The sequence below is a fragment of the Bombus affinis genome, unplaced genomic scaffold, assembly GCF_024516045.1.
Source record: "Bombus affinis isolate iyBomAffi1 unplaced genomic scaffold, iyBomAffi1.2 ctg00000068.1, whole genome shotgun sequence".
Lineage (NCBI taxonomy): Eukaryota > Metazoa > Arthropoda > Insecta > Hymenoptera > Apidae > Bombus > Bombus affinis.
In genome coordinates, this window is record NW_026108822.1 from 1,216,531 (window position 1) to 1,243,963 (window position 27,433).

Genomic DNA, 27,433 nt, shown 5'->3' on the forward strand with positions numbered 1-27,433 from the left:
CAAACACAAAGTTGTATGGGACAACACTAGTGGAACCAAAGTGGACGCTCAGCTAGGTTGTATTTCTCGTTACGATATCGTTTCTTGTTTAAGAGCCATCGTAGGTGGAAGGAGGAATGCAAGAACGCACATAATACGCAAAAATCTATGGCAGATTCAAAGTACAGTACTCGTTGTGATATTCGGTAAAGATAATAAGTTCTCCTATGGAGATTTCATTTTTCAAATTATTCTCGTACAAGTACGTATTTGCATAAATAAATAACACACGGTCTCTGCGTAAATACCCAGGCCAGTTATAAATATTTCAGTTTACCAACGATATCTCAACATGTGGGACACTCACATGTGTGCTACTTCGTGAGCGATGATAAAGGCGCTGGTCAAGCCTTCGTCTCGATTTAACGCGCACGATCTCGAAGGACCTCCTATATCCAATCGCGTCAACCATACAGCAACATCGTGATTTACGTCCTTCGAGGACAGCATCTTCCTGTTCCATTTGTTCACGTTCTCGAGAGATCGTCTGGCATCGCCACGGCGGACCTACGACGATTTATTAATATTTTCTTAATAAAAGCTAGCAAATATTACGAATATATTATATTTATTATTACATCATGCATTATATACTATATATAAATATTCGTCAATGATAATAAATATATGTGCAAGTAATCGTGTTGTTGATTGTAATCAAATGTAACTTGTAACGCTATTAGTATTTTAATCTTCCTGAAAAATGTTGAAATGTTGATTCGACAGCAGAGAAGAATAGCAGAAATAGAAAAGTAAAAGGAATCGCAAGTGTCGTATATCAATGATATTATCATAGGTCTATAACATTAAATTAAGATTCTTAAGAGATGAAAAAGGTTTAATAGTCGATTATACAGATATTTCGGATACACGATAAATGCGAGGTTTGTCAATGATCCGTGAAAATTGTTTGTTTGGAAATTTGTTTCCAAGGGATCGTTCACGGCTGTCCAATTTAACAAAATGGAACTCGTTGCATTTTATCGACCTAAAACGTCATGCGCAGATATTTTGACCTATATAATTTATATACCATACACTGTACAGATAAGTAGAAAATAAAATAATTGACACTCGCATATGCGTATCTCAGATAGTTACTACTTTAGTTAAATGATTTAATTTAATGGAAATCGCTTACCATAACGTCTCGTTTTTCCGCGTATAAAATCATTCGTACGATCACTAGAATCATGTTGGATTCGAGCGATGGGTCCATGTAAATTGCACTGACCTAGGATTAAAATACGTACGAAAATGTAACAGGCGTTAAAACAGTATTACAGCCTTACAAATAAATTATTATTCAAAACTCTCGTAAATACATCGTATCTTATATAATTTTCCTAAAAAATTAATTTTATTCGTTATATTTATCTTAGGAAATGTACGTTATTAATCTCAACAGCATTGGAAAACCAATTACCGAATGGCTGAAATTAATCGATTACAAAATTCCATTACGGATAAATTATTTGCAGAACTCTTTAAAAGATACGTGTAAGCTTTGAACAGTGTAAACAGAAAATACAGAGCTTCCATCCGAGTATACGATCGAGATGTTTGAAAGCAAGTAGCGTACCTTGAAAATACAGAGATACGCATAACTCTGCCCTATGTTTCCCGGTTGCTCGCGTACATATGTAGGAGAAGGTATTCTATATCTAAGTATAATAACAGAATTTCGTTTGGTATTACTTACGATGTTTAAAAGAGCCAAGATATATTGCTGTACTCGAATTCCATGAAAATCTACCACGGAGTAATCAGCAGCTATTCCAAGCTCTAGCCATCGTGGCGGCGAATCCTTAGCAGTTGGTCTTTTCTCTAGAAATGACTTATCTTAGAAATCGACTTATCTTCCACGAAATTAGAAAGTCTACTCGACTCGACTTGATAGCTTAAACGCATGATTATTAAAAGCATAAATTAATATCTACGAGCAAGTATTCGTGGAATAATTATTATGATATAAATAATTATTTCAAAAGTATAATTTCAAAAATATCAATTCGGTATCACCGTGAATTTCATCCTGCAAATTTCTTTAAAATTCTTGACAAATTTTGGTAAACGTATTCCTCCAGCAAATTTTTCTATTTTTCTATTTTTTTACATTAAATTAGGCAAGATAGATAAAGATTCGTGCAATGGACAATATACATATGTGTAATAGACAGGGAATAATAAAATAAATTAAAAACAGCGAAATATAGATGAACGTGTAGAAGATGAAGCGAGAGTGGAACGCAATAGGGAGAATAATTGTAAACCGAGTTCCTTTTAAGGCTGAAGATAAGCTATTCTTATATTACATGCTGTTATTATTACTTTTGTACACGATAGATTGGAATATCAGTACAATTTCTTTCTTTCAGTAATATTCGATGATTCGTTAATTTATTAACCGCTATATTGTACGTGGTAAGTAGAAAAGCAACGATTGTACAAGAATGGCATTTGGAAAAATATTTGACTTACTTGATAATCTGTTCCTTTGCCATTTAGGACCAGAGAAGTATCCAATTTCCTCGGGATTTGTTATTTTATATAGGTTGGGGTTGATAATCAATCTCGGATCCACTCGGATTGGTTATCACACCTTTTATTTTCTCTCTTATACAAAACACCAAATCACACAGCAAACGTTTAAACTCTCCCAATGCGTCTTAGCAATTAAGGCGTGGTCGACTCCTATGACAAAAGAGCGTCGTTAGGAGTCGTACCAACACAACCCTAGTAACCTTTTAGTAACTAGCGGTCATACCAACTGAGCATTTCTCAACAGGATTTACGTCGATCGATAATTTTTCCACTATTGTATCGTTGTATTCTGTGCAGACATCGTCTTTTTCATCGTACAGAATCAATTTCTCAGCTTCTGGGTATTCCACGTCGAAGACGTCACCGGAAAGATTATAAAATCCCTGAACATCGTGGCTTAAGGAATCGCGTTTGCTTCGTTTCGACTTTCTCTTACTTTCTTCAACTTCAAATTTATTCGATTTCCCTGTAACCGAATTATCAACGTTTTACCACGTTTGCCTGTCTTATCTTCGCTATTCTCGTTACGGATAAAATGAAAAAATAGTTGCAAAATTTCTGAAATTGTAAATACGACCAGACTGGAACGTATCAACGACATATACGGTGTCACAAAATTGTGACAAGTCAATATTCCAGTTGTTAGTTTGTTGAATTTACGCCACCGCTGATTAAACGTATCACGCTTTAATAGAAAATTCAATTTCCCAGCGGGGAAAATGGAATTTTGCGCTAATTAAAGTATTGCGCTTTTGTACAAAATTCCATTGTTTTCTGTTGCCCGCGAAAATGCAATTTTACGACGGACATTTCAGACAAATTTCCATCAGACGGCTTTCCATCCGTAAAAAAGAATGCTATCTATAAAAGTGTCAATGGAAATTGATCAAAGTAACGTCAAACAAACCCGTTTAAACAGCGAGGTAAATAGACCAATTGCTTTTAACAAAACCTGTATCGTTGCTCTTAACCGTTCCACTTTTAAATATCAATCGGCGCTGTTCCTCATTAAAATTTCGATTTAAATCGAACGAGAAATACAGCGTAACACTCGGAATTTTCTATCGTTTCTCAACCATACTTCGAATATTTACGTCTCATTCTTCGATTCATAGGATCGCGATGTTGGATTCTTCGATTTCGATACAAAAACGTTTCACAGATTTCGACGCGGGCAATTTAATTAAGAGAACAAATAATTTGTTTATAAACTGCCAATTACGTGCCTTGAATTTCCGATATATGCAATAAATTTCATTGCTACTTGACCTAAGTGGGTCATAAAGTTGCAACCGTGTAAACCGTGCCACGTAATTTTATTGCATTCAATTTTCCACGTTTCCAACAATTTATCAAATTAGAATTTATCCGCGCATAGTACGAAATTTTTCATAAAAATTGATTAATAATAGTAGATATATAGCTCCTCGTATTCGTAAAACAGATTTTTAATCTGTAAACAACGAGTCGTGGTAATTACGATACGATCGATTTTCAACTTAGCAAAATTTGTTTCCATTTAACATTCACATCCAGATTGTATTTCCTTTGTAATAAATTAATTATATAATTAAATAAATTTATTATTCGAACCGATATTCAGATACAGTTCGAGTATACTTGATAAATTTTCAGACTCGATTCTCCAAGTCGAAAATGAGAACGTTTTATCCTATACTTTTTCTTCATCCCCTTGACCGCGGATTCGTTAGTGAGCCCAGGATCATTGTCATTAGCTTCTCGAGTACCTAATTATCCGATTACTTGTCCAATTCCATCATAGTCATATTTGCACTAGTAAATATCTCCTTTATTGCATAATGATCACGTCTAGCGCCAATAGGGATTCGTTCCACGCCCTCAATCCTAACTCAAATCTTAACGCCGACCCGACATATATATATATATATATTCGTTTGTACTACGATTACTCTCATACTCTATGTATGGTATTATAATATCGACGCTATCAGTTCTTACAGTATCACGATCAGAGTCAATTTTAGAATAGAAGAAGCAATTAACGGCGGATCGCAAAGTAAGAAGCTTATAACATAATTGGCAAGGAAGTCGATAAATCGATCAACCAATCACCTACATCCAACCGTCTAACGAAAGATGAAAAGCCATCGCGATAACGATCCTTCTCACCTGCAGGATTTTCCGGATTCACAGACACGAAGCTCGAATTATTCCTGATCGACCACCACTTTTCGTTTTTCGGCTGAAATATCACATGCTGGCCATTCGTCAGCGGCTGAACGAAGAACGATCTCTGCCCGATCAACATCAAGGCGTACACTTCTTCTTCGCATATCGTCACGACGACGAAGGAACTCGCGTCTCCTTCCAAGCTGCCTTGTCGAAGATCGCAGTTCGCCTTGGCGTTACGTCGCTCGGACTTGGTTTTACCCTGACGCACCCAATTCACGGTGAAATTCGACGACAGTATCAATCGATCGTTGGACATGGTCCTTAAGGTCCAGTTGCTGATCTCGAGGAACACCGACTCTTGGTGGAGATACTCGCGCCAAGTTTCTCGGTCTTCGTGGGTCGATCTTCTGTTCCGCGCGCTCTCATTCGGGATCACTCGAGGGTAAACGATCTCGTACTCCTGCAAGCTTTGCAGAAAGTCGCTCATTCGCGACTTAGTAGCGATCGTGCCGAGCAGCCACGTGGCGAGGAGAAAACTGGGAAGTTTCGATCGCGTCATGTCTCGCGCGCTTTGATCGAAATTTCAATAGGATTTTCTGGCTACCCAAAACTCGCCAGGCATGCTCGTTCACTCGCAGACGTAGTTATCGCGATGAAAGCAGCTAATTCGCAGACCCGATATTCTCATTTCATTTCGCCGGTTCGTAACGCTTTCGAAACGCCGTGTCATATAGACGCGGATGCGACGATACTCTCGCGTTCTAACATTTTCAATGTCTCGCGCTTTATCACGTAGCTCGCGCGGAAGTAATACGAAGGTGAATCGTTGGTTTTAATACACAGGGTGTTGTTTAATCGATCGTATAATGGAGAAAGGAACGATTCTACGGTACACCAGAGATGAAATGAAATCATAGAATGCAGTGGTTTTGTAGGTAGTGCTTTATCGAAAAGATTAACCGTGAATATTTGCTCGACCTATTTATACCAAATTGATACAGAATCTTAAAATACAGACGAATCTTTCTCAATTTCCTTCGATCATCGTCTCTAGGCGTTCGAAACTGCCTCGTTGAATTCGAACGTTCGTCGATTTCCTTCGACGTCTTTCAATTTCTTCTTTTTTCAATCGCCGTTCGCCTTCTCAAAGCTGTCTTCGAACAGAATTCTTAGAACGACTTCCAATTCCTTTCGATTCGTCCAATCGTTTAGCTTTACGAAACTGTTTCGCTAAACTCCTTTTTCCACTGTACTTGCGTATCGTAACCAACTCGTGGGCGGTAACTCGCGTCGATTAACGATTCACCACCAGTAAAGTAACCGGGAATGCAGCAAACTAGTAGTCGGTAGAACGAAGCGGAACGTAAGTGGAGCGAGCGATAAGAGCGATCGCGACAATCGCACGCCTCGCCGTGCGATTCCCACACGAACGAATCATCAAATTCGAGCCAAAGATTCTCACCAACTCGAAGATTCGCGCCAGTATTTTCCACGCGCGCGTCACAGAAATTCGAACGACTTTCGCGAAAAGGACGGAAGGATAAGACGATCGATCGGATCTCGGGTCGATCGCGATACCCCCGGACAGAAGGTTTCGACGAAAAAGTGGAGTAGACGCGACGAAGGAGCGTCGTGCAGCAACTGGTGGCCAATTTATTCACCACGTGCCGTATGAATTTAATTTTCTTTCGCGCAAGAACGATCCACCATCGGAGAAAGTAGAATATAATTAATTTCGATCTCGTGTCGATCGCGACGTTCCGGATGGAACGTTTCGCCGAAGAGGTGGAATAAACGCGACGAAGGAGCGTCGTGCAGCAACCGGTGGCCATTTTTTCCACCACGTGGCACCACGTGGAAATTTAAACGTTTTCCATGAAAATGATGCACCATCGGTAAAAGTAAAATACGATAATTAATCGGTCGTCGAGTCGAACGTGATATTCCGGATAAAATTTTTCGATGAAAAAAGTGGAGTAAACGCGACGAACGAGCTTCGTGCTACGACTGGCAGCCACATGGAGGGATGAACGCGGCTGGAAACGCACGCGAGTGCAGCGGCGAATTGTGCGTAAGAGTAAGCGCGAACGCGAGACTGGAAAAAGCACCAGCGCTTACCGCCCACTGAAGTTCTAATAATGGCAGCTTTATGTGCAATCACCGAGAAACGAGGATGCTGGCGAACGCATTGTTCGACCCCGACCGAGACGATTTAACAAGGGCCGAGGATTTCATCTTGAACGTTGCTCTTGTCACGACCGGCATACTTCAAATCCGATGGACCGATGATGGAGATAGAGATGTGGCGGCCTTGGCGACAATGTTGTGTACAATTTTCTAATGTTATGTGTCCACGAGAAAATTCCCATTCTATTGGGTTTTCTCAAAAGTTTCTTTCGTTTTATAAGGAAGTGACAGATGCACATCATTTTTTGTGTTACATTATGATCCATTTTGTTCTATTAGTAGAAAACGGATCATGCAAAATTCAATAAAATAATATAAAAGAAAAAATGTTGTGCATCTATTATTTTCTTATAAAACAGACAGAGACTTTTGGAACAACCTAATATGTTTATCATTGACATCCTTGGGAATTAAGTAGAGGATAATGGAAAAATGGAAATCGATAAAAAGTATTTATTATTATATCGAGAGTTTTAATGAGTTTTTTTTTTTTTAGAAAAGTTTGTTACTTTATACAATTTATTGGTAGTGTATTGCTATATCAATTTTTCTAAAATTTACAATTTAAATTACATTGGTTCGTTGAACGATCGAGTAATAACTTAGCAGTGTTTTAAATCTCATTCTCGTAGATTTGATTGTATTTGTAATTATTATAATTATGAGCATCGTATTCTTAAGAACATCCCCTTTTTATATTATCAATTGTTCTTTGATTTATCGACATCATTAGAACGAGAACATCATTATTATTTTCTTATTTCTGAGCTTCGTATTATCGATATCGTCGTAATTTTATTGATTTATTAATCAATATTCATCGTAATATTATTATGAAACACATAAGGAATGAAACTCCATGTACACATTTATAAAATGAAAACAGCATTTTCATTGGTAATGCGATAAATCTTATGTATCGTGTTGTTGTGTAATATTACAGTGTATGTTACAATGTACGTATAAACGCGTTAATAGAACCAATTATTCTCATCGGCGACTAAAATGATTCACGATCGTGTGTTACTTCGTCTGCAATGTCAGGACGGATACATGATAATTGTTAATGTAATTTGTAATACTAAAGCTAGAAACAGATCGATCCCTCTTATCGTCAGATCGTTCGCAGCACCGGTACCGATATTGCAAAACGATTTCTCGCAGCAAGTGGTGCAAGCGGAGAGTTTTGTTCGTTCACCGACCACTATACATCCGGAGTCGCATTTGTTAGTACACTTTCTCTCCACCGACCAAGTTTGTGGACTAGACGTTGAATCTTCGGTGCTGGTAGTGTAAGAAAATCGCTTTACCTGAAGAGAAAGAAGCAAACGTGAAAGGAATATTTGCAGATTTTAAACTTTCACGATGTTCGTTATATGACATGTCCTAGCGGATCGCAAGAGACACTCGTACGCTAAAATATAGTATTTCTTTTAATTTTGTCCGAGTACGAGCTCATTTTGGGCGGCATTAAACCACGAACTTGATAGTATCGAGCGAAAAGAGAAAAAAGAAGACTGAAAAGAAAAGATGAGAAAGAATTCTACATGTACGTAGAATGATTCTTGATACTAAAATTAAATTAATATTTGCAACAATTCCTTGTTTCACTCTGTATGACATTTCACATTGGAACTTGTAACGAACACGAGTGAGTGTGAACGTAACATATTTTTAGTCAAGGGAATATCAATTTTCCAGAATATCTCGCATCATTTCCAGAGAATACGGCTCGTTCATGGTTAATTCGGTCGGTTAATATCGATTACGGATTTCGTAAAATTTTTGCCGTGTATGTGCAAACTGTACAATTATATCATATCCAATATCATTGTTGATTACCAATAAATAAGAAGAACAAATAAAAAATTGCATTTGCATATTCTCTCAAATGTGTACACCATGTACATATGTTCCTATAAAGCGGATTCAATTTCAATAAAGTACGTAATTATTATGAAACTGAATTGATCGACTATATTGAACATTTCCAAACACTAAAATCGCGTTATGAACGAAATGAAACTGTGGCTCTATCTTGAACAGCCTTCTCTCGCTCTCGTGTTGACGATAACTAATATCGCTTTTAGCTAGCTGTTTGCTATATTCTATTTGCTTTAAAAGCACGCGATCAAAGCAAAATATCAAACATCTGCTGAAACACGTGCGTGACCTGTGTATAATCAACAAGCGTTTGAATCGCTGTTATCATTTGTCATTACCATACAGGTCCTTTTATCACCAGTGCACTTGTGCCCGAAAGTGGTGAAGTTTCCGGTCAGATTGGCGCATCTCTCTCCATCTTCCATTGTATCACACTGATGACACCATAAATCGTTTGCTCGTTCCGACGCTGCGTGAGTTCGATGTTCCGTAGTTAACAGTTGGCCTGATCATCGGACACAATCAACCGACAAATACGTATTAATTAATAGAAATCGTGATTTATCCTAGATTTCTAAAGATTATTAAAATCGACGTAGGAATCGGACGTAAGACGTTGGGCAAATCGTTGTCTACTTTTTAATGCTTCGCATCTTTCTCTCTTTTATTTCTTAGAAATTACTTCCTTCTACTTCTTCCTTTCTTTCATTTTTCAAACAAATGTGTCGTGCTTTCATTAACGTCAGATTTTTGTACATTTTTGTAAAAATAAATAGATATTAGTCTTGACTTTTACAGACACATCGGCGATATGCGTAAGATGAAATTTCGTCGCGTTCGTTGACAAGATTGCTAGGAAGATTGCGGAAAGGGATATCATCGAGGAAATCGTCTAATAAGGTGAAACATCGGTTTAGGTTTCTTATTTACAACGGAATTCTTCGGATGTTTAGCTTTTCCGTCGAATAGCGTCTCTAACGATATTTCGCCAAATTTTCCTGCTGTTCTTGCGATACGTCCGACGGTAAGACTTGGCAAGCAAAATATCGTAAACGTATCCGGAAATTACGAAAAATTTATTTCGATTTATTTCAATTAAACGTATTCCGAGAGCAGCAAACGTATTCCTTATCCATTGGCAGGTAATCAACGAAATCATACACGGGTACTTAAAAATACCTACAGTTATGAAAGATATTTCCAAGTTCGGAAAAACGCTTCCACGCAAGTTTGACCAATCGTACCAATCCTCTAGAGTTTCAGCTTCTTAACAGATTGGATCATCTCCGAAGACTAAACAGACGGTATACGACTACGTTTGCATCTATACGACAATTGGATCTACGCAAGACTGCAGATTCGATATCCACGAAATATTCTATGTATATTTCATGAAGTTAAAAATTATACTGTTTTATTTCACATCTGGTTCCAATAGAATAAGATGGATTAAACGTAATTCAATAAAATAATTTAAAACAAAAAATGTTGTGCGTCTATTATTTCCTTATAAGATAAAAGACACTTTTGGGACGATCTTATGTTAAAAATTCTCTGTGAAAGTTGATTGTAATATTCTTCTTATCTAAAGAAAAAGAGAAAATAGAAATAGATGTATTCAGTATGAATTATTTATTTTATACATAGGAAACATAGGCAAGACGGTAAATGAAAAAGGTAGCCTCGAAATGAGAATTCATCGCGAAGCTTATCACGGAAGAAAAGTCAATTAAATGCACCGTGGACGATGATCGTTGTTTACACGATTCGTAACACAAATGGCTAACACCTACGAGTGAAGGCTTCAACAGGTGCACTTTCCTCTATATGCAGTTTATATGTAGAGGAAGATCTTCGCTATAAATAGACGAAACATCGTTCCTTCAGACATCTAGTGAAAACTCCTTCAACGAAACACGCTCCTAAAACGCAACTTGCTCGTAAAACAAATAGGGCCATGTAATTGAAAGGAACCTGGAGAAAGAAAGAGAAAAATGGGAAGAAACAGAAACTTCCATTTTCCATTACAGAAACGCTCTTTGTTAAAAGAAAAATTCCTCAAATTAAAAATTCTCATAGACGAAATACCGCCATTGTCTATCCTGGCAAATTATCTTCCGTCCTAACCAGTTACCTATTCTTGACGAGTATACTCGTCACGCGTAAAAAGCAGTTTTTGCTGTTTAAACTGCAATTTCAGCGAAAACTAAAATATATTCGTAAATTTGAAGACGTTTCGACCATTTGGAAGCCAGGACCAGGTAAAACGAACAAATGAAGAGATATAAATAATTATTATGAAAAAACTATAATACAGCGTGAACAAAGTAGTTGTTTTGTCCTTTCTAACGCATTTTAGTCGCATTAGTCGCAACGGCTAACTGGTCAATACATTGTCGAGTCGATCAACTTTGGTATTCCGATCGTATCGACGTGAAAATCGGCGTGACGAATAAGGCGCAAGAATCGTTTTCTTCTCTCGCAAATACCGAAGATGGACAACGCGTATCGGCGAATTTTTAATTTCAGAAAAATGTAATTTGATTCGTGGCGAAACGTGTGAGAAACGCGTCGAATTAAAGAGGCGAAGGTTTAAGCAGCCCGATAAAGCGAGTGAAATGCGAGGCTTACCATTGATGCTTACGACCATGGAGATAGACGCGACGATCAGGAAGTACGTGACAGGGTACATGTATCGGCCATGTTGATAACGTCTAGCGCGTCACATTCGAAAATAAATTCGGCTGTTTAAATTGCGATCGGCTGATGTCATTGGCGCATTGATCGCATGCTGGTGTATGGCAGCGAGCGCGTTGCGACGCAAAACGAGCGGATTTGGGTACAATAGGCAGCCATATTGAGAATAGCCGGAGTCTGCGCTGGATGGGTACAGCTGCTCCAGAAACCTTGAAGCCCAAGGAAAATCAATATCCATGGCAGCCGGAAGGTCCTGTTCGTTCAGCGGGAACGTTTGACGTCAAAGTTTCTGCGCATTCGCATCACACCCAGAAAAAAGAAAATTCACTGTCACTGAATCAATGATTTGTCGACACCGCAACTAAAATTCAACTTACAATGCCTCGAAAGCTAAAATAGTCCGACACTCGTCGTAAAAACATCTTTCGTTTCGTACGTTCATTCGAACGAAATAACTCGTCTGCAACTGTGGACCGAACCATTTGAATTTTGCTCGACGAGTTAGAGGAAATCTTCGAAATGTGTTATTTAAATCTTCGTTACAGGTCCAGCTAGAAAAGTTGTAAAAAGCTACCTTTACTTTCTTCTTCGCTATTCCGACTAATTGTACTTCTTTCAACATTTCTTTACACGTCACCTATTGTTAATCTTCCCAATTCTTCTAACTCGTAAAAAAAAAAAAGAAAAAAGGAAAGAAACAAATTGTTTGACTCAATTTTTGAAAAGTTATTCTGTTTTAAAGAACGCACCAACGCCTCCTATAGCCCGTTACACGAGACTTTTCGGGATTTTGTTCGTTTTGTAACGAAACACGACTATCCCGATCACATTGGTAGAATTTGAAATCATCCTGAAAGTGCAAATGTAAAAGGCAGAAAATAGTTGTGGCGAATATTTGGGGGGAAAAATAGTACATAGTATAGATAGGTATTTTGAGCGTACAATAAATATCAAAAATTATTCCATTGAATATCGAGACGTATCGGTACAACAGATAATTGACTGTTTAATTAATTTCGTCAAATTAATTTCCTCCACGAGATACACCATAAAGAGCTATCTTCAACATGTTATAGACGCTAAATACTGTCCCATTGAACATTGAGATGCATCGATGTGATGGATAATTGACTGTTTAATCACTTTTGGAATCTCTGCGAAATATACACTCGCACTAAATATCTTGTTACTTAAAATACAATATAATATGTAATATGCGATATGTAATATAATATGTAACATACACGTACACACGCGATATATTTATAAAGAAGCACGTATCAGAGTTGGAATAATTTCGTGAGCAACAGTAGACGGTAAATGTAATTTGCAAACGACCTCTTTATCAAATATCGATAAACGCGATCGATATGGAAGGGATCAGTGCTTATGCTGGCCAAATATTCCGTCATCATTCAAACATCCATCGAAACTAATCCCAGTACATACCATTCGAATAATCGAGTAACTTCGTTATCACGTATGATACAGTGCAATTACTTGATTGCAATGATATCTCAACGATTATTAACAGATACCAAGATGTCTCGACAGTTGCAAAAATCTTTTATAAATAAATTACACGTGGCTCGCGAAGCTGTTTCAACGTTGCTGGAAACTTTTTGCGTATATGATATACGAAGCATTTCGAAATGATCATTGCAGCACTGTAGCGAGACACGCCTAACTTGATCGTATCGGTGAAATTTCAAACGGATTTGGAAGTGTGCATAGAAGTTATATTTATCAGGGACACGTACTTTCCAAAAATCATCAAACTATTCGAACAGTCAATTATTATTTAGTATGTTAATAAGTAATACTCTTAAAGAGTTAGAAAGAATAAATTTTCGGAAAATGGAACAATTTGACTTTCAAATGGCTCGTACGTGATGTAATCATCTGTTTGATGAACTTTTAATTGCTATCGTAGATAGGATCGTAAAATACTACGAATGTTACAGACATTGTCGTGATTTTCCTATAAAGTAACACACGACGCGTAGTCCGTTTGATGTTCGATTTGCTTGGCTCTTGTAATCCAATTTCAATAAAATTGTACAAAATGCACGTGATACGAAAGAAAATATAAAATATACAAAAGACTCTTTACTTCTCTTTTTTTTTTCTTTTCAATCATATCCTCAAAAATATGAATTTGCATCAAAATCTACAGTCTAATTAGAATATTAGAAAGAATATTCAGACAGACGATGTATATAAAGGAGATACAAATTACGACGATGAGAGAACTCGCAAGATATTTGTATCTGTGAAATTGCAACTGTAATAAATATCTATAAATATCTACGCCGATTAAATTTTTGATACACTTCGGATTCTCATCGGAAAACCAGTAATAACATATTTCTATTTCGTAATATATTTCTGATATACAGAGGATGCTCTCAAAAATATATACACCCACTTTAATTAAATGGTATCGTGAAATTGCTGCATCGTATTATTACAATTTTTATACAAATCTTCCTTTCCTTCAATTTTGTGTACATTTCGGATGTATTCCTTTCTTTTAATCCTATTAATGGATCGATAGATTTAATTTTATAAAATTGATTTTTTGAATATTTATACATTCCATATCTTTTTAAGCACCACGTCACATGATTCTTTCGGTAGAAATAACTGCGTAAAATTACATTTTCTCTGTACCTGGGAGCTTTTGCGCGGTGAATTTTATACGATCGAAGCCCCTTTTTCGAGTGGCGTGGGTGCTTCGGCATGGGAAAGTGCCTCTCCATTATCGTTTTAGCTGGCTGTTTCCATTTGTATAAAATCGTCGTTATTATCGTCTTTATCACAACGAAACCATCCCATTACATCAGTGTATTTAAGGTTTCCCCACAGTTACCCCATCATTCGAGCAATCCACGTGCTTTACATAATTCTCAATATCACGTTTCCATTTTCTAACATCTGTGACTGTAGCTTTTCCAACGTCACGTACTCTTGATGAATTCTATCGCCGATTCTTACACCACCTCCCACCTTTTTAATTAAATTGTATTTTCTTTCTGTACGACTGGAACGTTGTTAGTTTCATACCAAATTCTTATTTATCGGAATTCTATTCTATTCTATTCGAACAGAGAAAAGAATGTGTAGATTTTTTAAAAAGAAACTGTTTTTTCGAGCTATCGCGGGGAGACGCGGTCGTTAGAATACGCGTCAACGGGAGTCGTAAATTCCCGTTACGATTAGAATGATCGACACCACGAATAGTTCGATCCCCGTATTTCGATTAAGATAATAGGGGTGATTCAGGTATGATAACACTGTGGCTCACAGAGTTAAAATATATATTTCCAACACTTAGTATACACGATTGAATAGATATAAACACTTAATAACTTATCACGCTGCAATAATATAGATATGAAAGTAACACGGTATGAGACTTAATGTTAGAAGTTAGATCTTTGACTGTGGTAGGAAATTCTGAGAGATATAGAAACGGTGAGAGTTATAGGGAATGCAGGAACTCTAGTCACCGTGAGAGACGATGGAAAACTCTGAAGCTTATTCTAATGTGAATACGGAGGAAAGCTTGGTATGGGTGTGCCCTTTGAACGAAGAACGCGGATTCGTTGCTTACATTTTTAGTTAGTAAAGTGAGGGCAACAATCCGCGATGTCGATTGGTTGGGACCAATGTTAGGAAGGAAGAGAGGAGGAAGAAACCTCCTACCAACTTGGGTCCTAGGCGACATTGTTTACAGGGAAACTCAGATTTTTCGTTAGGTATATCTCCGCTTTCTTCGTAATTCTTAAGAGCACATAATAAACCCAAGGACCTTTCTAAAAACCGGCCGAAAACTCTTCTGGAATTAGAAAGTCTTTTCTGGCAAACAGATGTGCTTAGACCATGTGTGCGAACAATGCAGCTAGAATTGCAACTTTATAGTGGGTCCTTGGGCCTCTGGAGTGTTAGAAGGACGGCAGATAGACCGTTGGTTGGCAAGCCGCGCGGGATGGCGTGCAGATGTGTTGCGCGACAGAACAGAAACTTATCCGTCACTGAGAAATGTTAGGTTCGACTGATAAAACGTACAGACACCAGAGTATTCGTGGGAGCAGTCGAACATCAACGATTCTACGATCTCGGCATATTCCACCTCAAACACGATTCCGTAAAATTCAAACTAATCGTCCAGCGAGCTGTTCCATGTTTTCCAAACTGAACAGATCGTGAGCATCGGCCAGCGATATGGGAAATGAAGATAATTTCCAATTGTTCGTAACATCTGACGATCATTCGACTTAAAACATAGTCCTCGCGGTCGCGGCAAACAAGTTACGCAGGCAATTTGTCAGCTCAGTTCGCTGTCGAGTGCCGAAGCGTGCAGACGTGCCTCTAGTGCCCAGTGAAGTTCGAAAACAACACGTGTCGCCCAACCGTCGAAAGTGAACACAACGTGCTCCTATCTTCCCAAGTGTTTCCTATCCGCCAGAGAGAAGAAAAGCCTACGCACCTAACCCCAACCCGATCCCTGCCGCATAGCCTCACGACTAGTTATTCATATTGAAATAGCTAGCTCGATGATGGCCCAACAATCACGACCAGGCTCGCCTGTCCAAACCCATCACTACCCCGCGCTACTCCCCCCGTGGCAGAAATTCTGCAGATCCCCCCGTGCCAACGACGCCAATAAGGCGAAAAAACGCAAAACCGAACCAGCAGACACAAACTCGAACGAACATCCACCAACGCAAATTAACACCCACAACAGGTTCGCAATTTTGGAATCCACCAGCGATGCCATGGAAACCGCAGGCTCACCACTTAACCACCACGCACAGAGACGCCCCCCTCCCCCACCAATATTTATTAACGATGTCATCGACATCCAGACAATGACCAAGTCCTTAGAGAGAGATATCTCCAAGGAGGACTATAACCTGAAGATAACCAACAATCAGGTAAAAATCCTGCCTACGAATCCAGAAGCTTACAGGAAGCTCACCAAGACACTCAGGGCCCTGAACGCCAACTTCCACACCTACCAACTCAAAGAAGAAAGACCTTTTCGGGTGGTGCTACGAAACATCCACCACTCCGCAGACATCGACGAACTAAAAATAGAACTATCGAAACTCGGCCACGAAGTCACCAATGTCAGCAACATAAGGCATAGAGTCACAAAAGACCCGCTATCCCTATTTTTCATTGATTTAAAACAGAAACCAAACAACAAGGAAATCTACAATATCAGTCGCATAATGAACGTCATCGTTAAATTCGAACCACCGCAAACCAAAAAGGAGATAGTCCAATGCAAAAGGTGCCAAAGATATGGGCACACACAGAAATACTGCAACCACACCTTCCGCTGCGTCAAATGTGCAGGTACACACCCCACCGACCAGTGCAGGAAATCACCGGAAACCCCAGCGAAGTGCATCCACTGTCAAGGTGATCATCCTGCCAACTACAAAGGCTGCTCAGCCTACAAAACTCTGTACTCAAGCAAATACCCCAAACTTAGAACAAAAGAGGAAAATTACCAAACACCCAGCTCGCCGAAATCCACCGTTATCCCAATCCCCCCAACCAATCAAACACCCAGCCCTATCAAACTCACCACTCCCTCAAACTCCTATGCCCAAGCGGTACAAGGCACTCAAAATACACCAAATAGCCACAGGGATCCTCCCCAAAATAGTGCCCCCACCTCACCTAACACAGACAACGTCTCTAGACTTGAAAAGCTAATAGAGAAACAATCAGAGCAAATAAACAATTTGCTATCGCTATTAACAATCATAATGGAAAAATTAATACGCCCAGACACAAAATAAAACCAAGACGCATAGCTCTGTGGAACGCCAATGGCCTAGCGCAACGCAAACTTGAGCTAGAACTCTTCCTAAAACACCAGCTAATCGACATAATGCTCATATCTGAAACCCACTTCACCGACAAAAACTACCTGAACATAAACGGATACAAGTTCTACCATACCCAACACCCCAGCGGAAAGGCCCACGGCGGCACCGGAATCATAATCAAAGCAAACATCAAGCACTACGAACTTCCACCATTCCAGAAAGACTACCTCCAAGCAACAAACGTAGCAATAGAAGACTATCATGGTACAATCACCACCTCAGCTGTATACTGCCCTCCCAGACACTCCATCGCCAAAGAATACTTCGACCACTTCCTGGACACCCTGGGCAACAGATATATAGCCGGAGGAGACTATAACGCTAAACACACCCAATGGGGTAGCAGACTGGTTACAGTAAGAGGCAAAAACCTCCTCAACAGCATAATAACCAACAACCTCAACTACCTTACCACATACGAACCCACACACTGGCCCACCGACACAAACAAAATACCCGATCTCCTTGATTTCTTCATAACCAAAAATATCTCGCCAAGACACGTCCAAATCAATTCCTCGGCCGATCTCTCCTCTGATCATTCCCCCGTGATAGTAACAGTCAGTTCAACCATCATCGAGAATACACCTAATGGCTCCATTCATAACCAACACACCAACTGGCAGCTCTTTAGAGAAGTCTTTAGCCGCACAACTTCAGCCTCAACCTCACTAAAAACCAATGACGAAATCGAAGCAGCCACGGAATACCTAAATGCGAGCATAATAAACGCTATCCGCGTCTCCACACCGGCAAAAACGTCCATCAGCAATCACGAATACCCCCAGTACATATTAAAAAAAATAGCAGAAAAACGTAGACTAAGAAGGATATGGCAGACCCATAGAACACCGGAGGACAAACGCAAACTAAACAACGCAACTAGAAAACTATCCAAAACCATAAAGAACTACAATAACGACCGTTTTCACAAATATCTCGCCAGCCTGTCCCCCACAGCCGACTCAAACTACTCACTATGGAAAGCCTCCAGGAAACTCACGCGCCCCCCACAAATAATACCTCCAATCCGCCGCCCGCAGGGTGGATGGGCGCGTAGCCCTATAGAAAAAGCCAACATATTTGCTGAACACCTGACTGAAGTATTCCAACCCCATTCCTCCATAGCTGCAGCGGACGTCACCGAATACCTGCACACTCCCTTCCAAATGTCCCCTCCTATTCAACCCTTCACTTCTGCAGAGATCATAGAAGCAATCAGTCGCCTAAACCCCAAGAAAGCAGCAGGTCACGACCTAATAGGAAATAAAGCAATCAAGGAACTCCCCATAAAAGGGATCGCACTCATCGCATCAATCTTCAACGCCATCCTCCGCCTAGAACACTTTCCTAAGGCGTGGAAAATCTCACTAATCACCCTCATCCCCAAACCCGGTAAACCAATATATGAAGCCAGCTCCTATCGCCCAATCAGTCTCTTACCTACCCTGTCTAAACTATTCGAGAGGATGCTCACGAATCGTCTCCTTCCACTCCTAGAAGAATTGAAAACTCTCCCAGATCACCAATTCGGCTTCCGAAAACAACACTCAACAGTAGAGCAAATCCACCGCATAACCCACATGATCAGCCAAACCCTTGAAAAGAAAAAATACTGCTCAGCCGTATTCCTAGACATCCAACAGGCATTCGATAAAGTATGGCATGAAGGGCTACTCTACAAGCTTAAAAAATCCTACCCCACCCATACTACTCCATCTTAAAATCCTACCTTACCAACAGACAATTCATAGTTAAATGTCTAGGCGCCACTTCCGCAACATTCCCAATAGAATCCGGCATACCGCAAGGTAGTGTCCTCGGACCCCTACTATTCTCCATCTACACTGCCGACTTACCCATATCAAACGAGGTAACAATAGCAACATTTGCCGACGACACAGCACTATTAGCTACCCACGCAGACCCGGCAATTGCCTCATCCACTCTCCAGCGAAGTCTCGATTCCATGGAAAAGTGGTTCCAAAAATGGGGTTTTAAAATAAACGAAAAAAAATCCTCCCATGTAACCTTCACGCTCCGAAAACAAACCTGCCCCCAGGTCACCATTAACAACACAATAATCCCAAGCAAGGACTCCGTAAGATACCTGGGCATGACCCTGGACAGGAGGCTAACTTGGAAAAAACATATCTCGGAAAAAACAAAGCAACTAAAGGAAAAACTAAGAAAATTCTATTGGCTCACGGGCCGACGCTCCAAACTAAACATACAGAACAAAATAACCCTCTACAAAGCCGTAATAAAACCTGTCTGGACCTACGGAATCCAACTATGGGGAACAGCAAGTAACTCCAACATTGAAATACTCCAACGCTTCCAATCGAAAACGCTAAGATCCCTATTAAATGCACCCTGGTATGTTACCAACGAAACAATCCACCGAGACTTCAAGATTCCTACAGTCAAAGATGAAATACACAAGTCCAGAAGCAGATATAGCACAAGAGTCAACAACCACCACAACCCACTAGTCACCCAGCTACTGGACACGACGGACCAGATCCGCAGACTAAAAAGAAAATACCCACTAGATTAAACCCTTAGTCCTACTAGAATCAACAATATAAAGCTATTATAATCCATGTCATTGTATCACGCCAAATTAAGTTACTGAAAATTCTCAACGAGAATTGATTGTAAATATTTTAGTAAATAAAAAAAAAAAAAAAAATTTGTCAGCTGTCGAACGAGAGAGCTGGCTGGTTGTACTGCGTTGAAGCAGAGCGATTCGAAGAACGGCAGAGACGCGAAAGGGAAGCGTTCACCGAGAATACGTCCGTTTCGTCTTTCTCGTTAGACGGTGGAAATGAATTGGCGATTTCACCATGAATACTACAAAGGAAGTTAACGCTGTAACTGGCGCGAGTTTCGCGTGAAACGTAGCCTTTGACGAGGTGAAAGCCGGTTTGTTTGCGCGTCTCGCCGAACAAATCCGATAACTAAAATTGTCTGACGAAATTGTTTTACACGAGCCGTGTTCTCGGTAACGCTAGCGGCTATTTAATCAAAATTGTCGGCCGCGTTTCTCGTTGGCCGTTCGATCGACCAACGTGTAATTAAAATGATAATCTTAATAGATCCTCATGGACATAGATAGCGAGGCTGGCAGTTGGCGAAGCGAGCTAAGCAAATAGCGAATTATATCGCGTGTTATAACTGGATCGTGGAAGTTTGCGCATATTTTTACACTGATAAATTAACCCTGCTGCTGATCCTCTAATATTTCTCGTTCGATCTCATCTATTACAAATAACAGATACGTAAGACAACATAGGAAAATATATAAGTAAATAGTATCGCGAATAATTACGAATAATTGCATTCATTTTCGTTAAAGGTAAATTATATTGTATTTACGTGCCAAGGATAGAACTGAAATTGCCGCTGATATTGATTTATTCTTGTTAAATTTCAATGTCAGAATAAAAAAGTTTAGCAGTTAGCGGTTGCGACCTCTTTGAAAAGCGTGTACCTAAAAGTGTGTCGCGAACAGTAAGCGATGGCGAGTATACTCGTCGAACACAGAGTACGGGTGGCTGTTATAATATAGAATTCAGTTGTTACGAAACGACTGTTTTATTTTTCAATTTAGTACTGACGGGGCTCGTCGTAACGTAAAATACTGCCATCTCTTCGTGACGAGTATACTCGTGGAAAACAGCCAATTGGTTAAACCAGGACCAGATCACGATACCGTTTAAAGATGAAATTTGTAGAATGGTTAGAGTTAGAGAATATCGGAACTTTGTATTATTATAACGTTTACCATCGCTGCGCTCTCGATATTAACCTTTAACTGCTGCTCTGGGACTCCCAGAAGATATATACATCCGCCTAACTTCGCTCTCGAGCAACGCGTGATGTCAAGTGTCTTGGTAATTTTCAATTAAGTCGCCCCTTATGACTATAACTTATAACTTCTGATCTTTGTTCCGTATAGGAGTAATTGAGAACGTACAACTTTCCTTTCGCTTTGTTTCGTCTTGTCCATTATGGATGAAAATGCGATTATAGTTACGAAACGAATCATTCTTCGTTGATCGCGATACAATGGAAATGTTTACAGCGAACGTTCCCGAGTGCTTCGAATAAAGAAAGAACGATGCAATACGATACTCTTTGACTTATAAATAACTTTCCTTTGAGACCAATCGGTGGATCAATTTTCTGGCTCCGCAGACGCAATGTTACACGTAATCCTAGGAATCGTGAAGTTTTCAGTCTTTTCTAATATTATTTTTCAACTTGAAATTCAATCTATTGGACGTAGGAATATTTTTACTGTAAACTATTAGAAAAATGTCCATCGTATAATCGACGAGCATCGCGAGAGTAATATCCAGGCTTTAAATTCTAAAGGCTCGTTACCGTACAACTGTAGTAGGCAACGTCGTTGCTCTAAACACGTACGTAATTTTGTTCACATTGTATAACCGATAACTATTTTCTTTTTATTATTTCTTTTTATTCGAATGTCCTTCAGCTTTCGCTTTACCACCGTACATCATCCCTACGTCATGCACCGATACTATTTTTCTTTTACACTGTGACACTTACTTGTCTGCTTGACCATGCGATCCTGATCATCATGCAAATGGTCTAAGACTGTTGTCGTAATACTCTACGGAATAACTAAAATTGTTGTATCGTTCTAACACGTTATAGACTTTATTAAAGAGGAACGTTTACTCGATAGAAGACTCAGATTCATGAAATAAGACACCGGTTTTCCCTGACGCCACTTTACGATATAAATAATTAAACTTTTTCTCCCTCGTATATGGAAAGCTTAAAATACTTTTCCTGTATTATCTATGCCAAATCTCCTGTCAATTTCGTTACTAAAATAAATGTTACAGTTATCAGCAATAATCGCCTGCACTCGACTATACGTTTCTTTAATTAAAAATTTATCAAAGCGAAGTCTTCGATTCTTTAAATTCTGCAAAATTTGATGAAACGCGCAATGACTCGAAACTTCCGACGAGTAATGTACGCGAAAGACTCTGTATACTCGTTAGGTCGTTCCTCAAACGAGAAACAGATCGAACTGTTCGCGTTCGAGTCAAACGTAAAGGGAAAAGATTAAATTTCCTAACTTTTCGTCGATAGGATCTTCATCGACGTTTATGACAGTTGACTTCTCTTAATTAGCGAAGCTTCAAGCTTTCGATATTTCCAAGTTTCAATAATTCTCATTCTCCGTTCGCCTTTCAATGACCGTTATTAGCGTGAGCGTGTGTCAATAATCAAAGCGAACGATGCTCTTTTGAACCTTCCTTTCCTCTTCCATTCGTCTTCCTTTTCAGAACGGAATAATGGCTAGATCTACTTTACTCGTTGCGCTGATTTAACGAGTGCGTGTTTATTCTCTCTTTATTCTTCGTCTGCTTCTGCCCTCGCGTCTGTTGAACATCGATTCGATTGCTGAACTCGACTGTGTGATTCTCCTATCAGGAACGACATTTGCGTCGGAATATACATGTTACGGTCGTTCTTTAAAATTCTTCTAAATTAAAAGTTCCTTAAAACTCTCCTAGCTGCAAAGTTCTTCTCCTGAAAGAGTCGCGGTAAACGTGGATATCCGACGTTACGCGTTCGTTAACGAGCATCTCTTATGTCGAATATTACAAAGCAACGATTTACCCAAAATATAGAAATATCTTCCGAAATAGCGGACTCATCGTTAGATTATTAGATCGCGGATGTTCGTGCATTTGTGGGAATTTTAAAAATGCAAAAGTCCATGAAACGTTTAGGAAACGTAGAGGATGAAATAAATCTCTATCCGTTTCGGTTTATTCAGTCGTATTCGTGAAAGTAGCAAACTGCACGAACATACGTATATTATTATTATTATATCTTGTTTTTGCGAAAAGCATTTCTCTTGCAAGCATTTGCCTTATATATTTCTTACTTTTGGCGTTCCGCATACTTATAGGAAATTGCAGCTTAATCGTTGCAATAAAACTTATCGCTTTCTATTTTCCGTTTCTGCACATCTTCGCAAATTTATCGTATTAGCGACGTGAAGTATAACGGACGATTGATCGTAAATTGAAATCACAAATTCCCCATCGACCATTTCACAACAGACTGCCGCAGTTGCATGTTTTATAGGGGTGAATAGCCGCAGAGAAATCGATTCCAGTTCTACAAGGGACAAGTGTTATTGCTTTCATTTGAGCGCTCTGCCTAAGTATATTGTTCGTGGATTTACTGCAACAATGTTTGGGATTCTAAATTGCAACCTCCCAAGAGAAAACTTCGAAATGCTCTAAATATCGTATCGGCTACTTTCACGTAATGATATATTTGTTTTTTGACAAATAAATAAAGAAAAGAAAAGAAGAGTAAAATACACATCGAGAGTATTTTACCTGGAATACGTATTCAAGGATTATTTGCAGATTTTTCAGACCAAAGATACTTTTGTAAAGTGTATAATCATTTATCTGGAAAGTATTAAAAGTACTTCGTTTCTAGTAGGATTATATAATATCAATATCGTATTTAGGAAGTTGTGAAATTGCGAACTTATTAATAGGAAACACCATATAGATACAGAGAATGAAATTACTGATCGATACGGAGGATATTAATTCATTTAATATCTTGGCGATAGCAGATGATCGCTTTGCAATTAATCAGTACTCTGCAATTTATAATTGGATATAATGCAGTTAATTATTTAAATCAATTGTTACGTGTATAAAGATTGATAGCAGGTATTTATAACTTTTCTGCGATTTTCACATTAAGCATGATGAAGCAGTTGAATGATTAATTGATTCTCTTTAACATAGCCATGAGGGAGACGAATTTTTTTAAAAAGAAATATTCTCTTACCAACTACCGTCGGCAAAATACCGAGCGTAGGATTAAACTGTTAGTTGTGAAAACTATTAATATTAAATTAACGTTCGTTGGGACGATATTCGTTGGAATTATATTTTCAAAGTCTCATCTTTATGTATACTACCTGAAGTATAATATTTCTGCAAATAGTGAAATATAAAATAGTGAAATGACGATGTTACAGTAAAAATTGTTTTATCGTACAAAATTGAATATCTTTGTGTATTTGCTACGATATAATTATTAAAAAGAAGAAGAAACTTTCGATCATGAGAAAGATGGAATATAATGAAATATATTCAGACATTGAATAAAAATTTTTATTTTCATTTCGGAGGATGGAACGAACACGAAATATGCAGCAAATTTTGCGAATATTTCAAAATGAAGGAACTGCGCAAATATAAATATTTGCAAGTTAATTGCACTTAATATGGAACACCTGACTTTAAAAGCTTCCCAAAAACAGAAACATGCTTTTCTTTTCAATTGCTTTCGAGAAATTAATAAGTCCTTCCTGTGTCGCTTTATAAATTCTTTTAACATCGATATTACGTTTTTTTCTAATATTAAATTCTAACAATTTCTTACAATTTTTCAGCTGAAAGTTGTATTAAAATAATTTTGGCAACTGCTGAAAATTGTTGAAATTGTTGCACCAAGAGCGTAATTTCTGGGAAAAAAGGGTCGATGAGAACTCAAATCCTTCCGGGACTGTTTTACTGGCTCTATTAAACAAACATGTTTAATGATAAATCATGCAAAAAGTAATATTTTTTACGTTCATTATTTAACACGACTCTCAGAAAAATTTTATAGGCTGTCAAACGTAACAATCAACTGCATTCGATCAACATGCTTTCATTTTTAAGGAAATATTTCATTTATTATTTGCGTTATTACTTTAATAAACGTTTGCTATACCGTTAACGTTCATATCTATAAACCAACGTTTACTTACAGCTTTACCCTTACATAACGTCAATCTTCGAAAGAATTACGGATTTTTATTATACAATATATTAATCTTAGTTATTATAACGTTAAGTTATTAGCAAAATTACAAGATTGAAGTTACCAGAAGAAAAAAAGCGAGGTGTTCGTTTCCTCTTTTACAAATATAGAAGAGGAAGGTTGCTTAAGAATGATTAAAGCGTAAAATGAAATTCTAATTAAATAAACGCCGTATTACCATTTTTCTACTATAGTTTCGAGTAAATTCCGCGCACTAATCGTATTTCTCTACGGCACAATAATAACATTCTGTTAATCAGTCTTTGAAATGTCACCGCAAATGTTCCATGTGCAACGTGACGTGTATTCCGCGATAATTTTCTTAAACTATATGAAGTTAACGTTTATAACATTCTATAAAGTAATAAGCAAACAAAATGAATAGCCTTCATCACGCTGTATATCCTGTTTGCATATTTAATATTAATATCAAAGCTTCCATGCAAAAAGATGTTGTATTTTGCAAGCGTATTTTATTACCGAGTGCATAATAATTCATTAACAATCCCCACGATTTATCGTCACAGTACGAAAGTACGTTCAATAATTTACATTCTGTTTTTAAACAGCCTGTTGTAGCTATACTTTGTTTTCACGTATTTCAAGTAAACATATCATCGATAAATACACCAGTACAAACGCTATTATATCGATGCAAACGTTAAAACATTTTCATCATGGTGAAATGTATTTGGTACATCAATTTTAGCGAATTCAATTAATGTATGACTAATGTTAAGCATTTACTTTGATTCGTTGAGTTGTAAGAATGAAATTAATTAAAATTTCCTTCAATCAAGGTAGATGTAATTTTAACAGAAAATTCCATTAAATTTCTATAAGTATTTCTAATGGTTACTCTTATGCCTATAGATAAAAATTAAAAAGCAAACTATCCTATAAAAATTAACAGATAAGATTATTTTTTCCTGTTAATTTCTATGCCATAATTGCCTCTTCGATTCCCTATTTCTCTACGATTTATTCGTCTCGTACACAATTTTAACGTAATATTTGTAACAACAGACAGAGATAGTTAGTTAGATTTAACACGATTCTTTTTTTCGCTTTTGTTAAAAAATTATTCGCAGACCGCAGCTCCTCCTTCGATAAATTTTAATTCTCATTACGTGTACGTACATAAAACGTAGCGAGTACGAAACAATCACAGAATAACGTGATCTTCGATGAGATGCGATGTTTTAATAAGTTCTGATAATAGATGCATCATTAAATATGTAATTGGAAATGGTTGTTAATCGCGAGCATTAAATAATAATGTAATTTGAAAATAAATTAAATTCGATATATTTATACCGAATATATTAAAGACGTTTTAACATCGACATATTCAACATTTACTACTATTTTCCAGGCACAATATCTTCTTGTCGTTACGTATTTGAAACCTCCATAATATCTGAATTTATTTTAGCGGACAGAGCAGTATGTAAAAGTTTTATTCATTACATTAATGAATAAAAAAAAAAACAACAACAAATCACGAGTATCTTCGTTAACTTACAAGATACGTATTATTAAATATCCAAAGAACAATTCTAAACAATTTTGCAGAAATAACATTCCAAACAAATATAATACTTATTAATTGATATATTAAATTCGTCGGATGCAATTTTTTAATCGTACATGAAACAAACGTATATTTCTCATTTCGTTGAATTGTTTTCTACATTTAAATTATTCCTGGATAGATAAGAATTATACGAAACTCACGAAATAAGGAAATAAGCAAAATAAAAAGAAAAAAAGAAGAAAAAAGAGAAGAAACTGGTAGATTTCACTTATCGTTAAACTTATATTCTTAAACCAAGTTAAACTTAGTTCGCCATCTTCGTGATATTACGCAATTCAACAAACTGTCAGATGCAAATACAACGTTAACATAGAATTGTAACGATAAAAGTTATATTCGAAGTTATGGTAATCTCTTCTGCTATGACTCATCATTGTGCAACTGTAACTTATAGCATTAACAAATCTGTATTTTCAGCCACGTTTCTAACTATAATCGTACATTCCATGTACATAAGTAATGTCCACATTGAGGAAGTATAACGCTTAGTTAATAAATTCGAAACCACATCGTTCGCGTGTAGTCC

At 37.9% G+C, this 27,433-nt stretch overlaps 2 protein-coding genes and 1 long non-coding RNA gene across 3 annotated transcripts in view; all 3 read right to left on the minus strand.

Annotated features, from left to right (window-relative positions):
- LOC126926985 (A disintegrin and metalloproteinase with thrombospondin motifs 3-like) overlaps positions 1–27,433 on the minus strand; it is a 143,260-nt gene that overhangs the window by 39,484 nt on the left and 76,343 nt on the right. The window lies entirely within an intron of this gene.
- On the minus strand, positions 422–2,703 carry LOC126926992 (uncharacterized). Its single transcript, XR_007715053.1, has 4 exons — positions 2,521–2,703; positions 1,742–1,866; positions 1,181–1,273; positions 422–546 (listed from the first exon to the last, which is right to left on the minus strand). It is a non-coding gene; the product is annotated as an uncharacterized LOC126926992 (long non-coding RNA).
- On the minus strand, positions 7,364–11,628 carry LOC126926976 (uncharacterized). The gene is made up of 3 exons (XM_050743281.1): positions 11,440–11,628; positions 9,147–9,313; positions 7,364–8,234 (listed from the first exon to the last, which is right to left on the minus strand). Exons 1-3 carry the CDS (start codon positions 11,498–11,500, stop codon positions 7,965–7,967), a joined length of 498 nt encoding a protein of 165 aa, XP_050599238.1. The 5' UTR covers positions 11,501–11,628; the 3' UTR covers positions 7,364–7,964.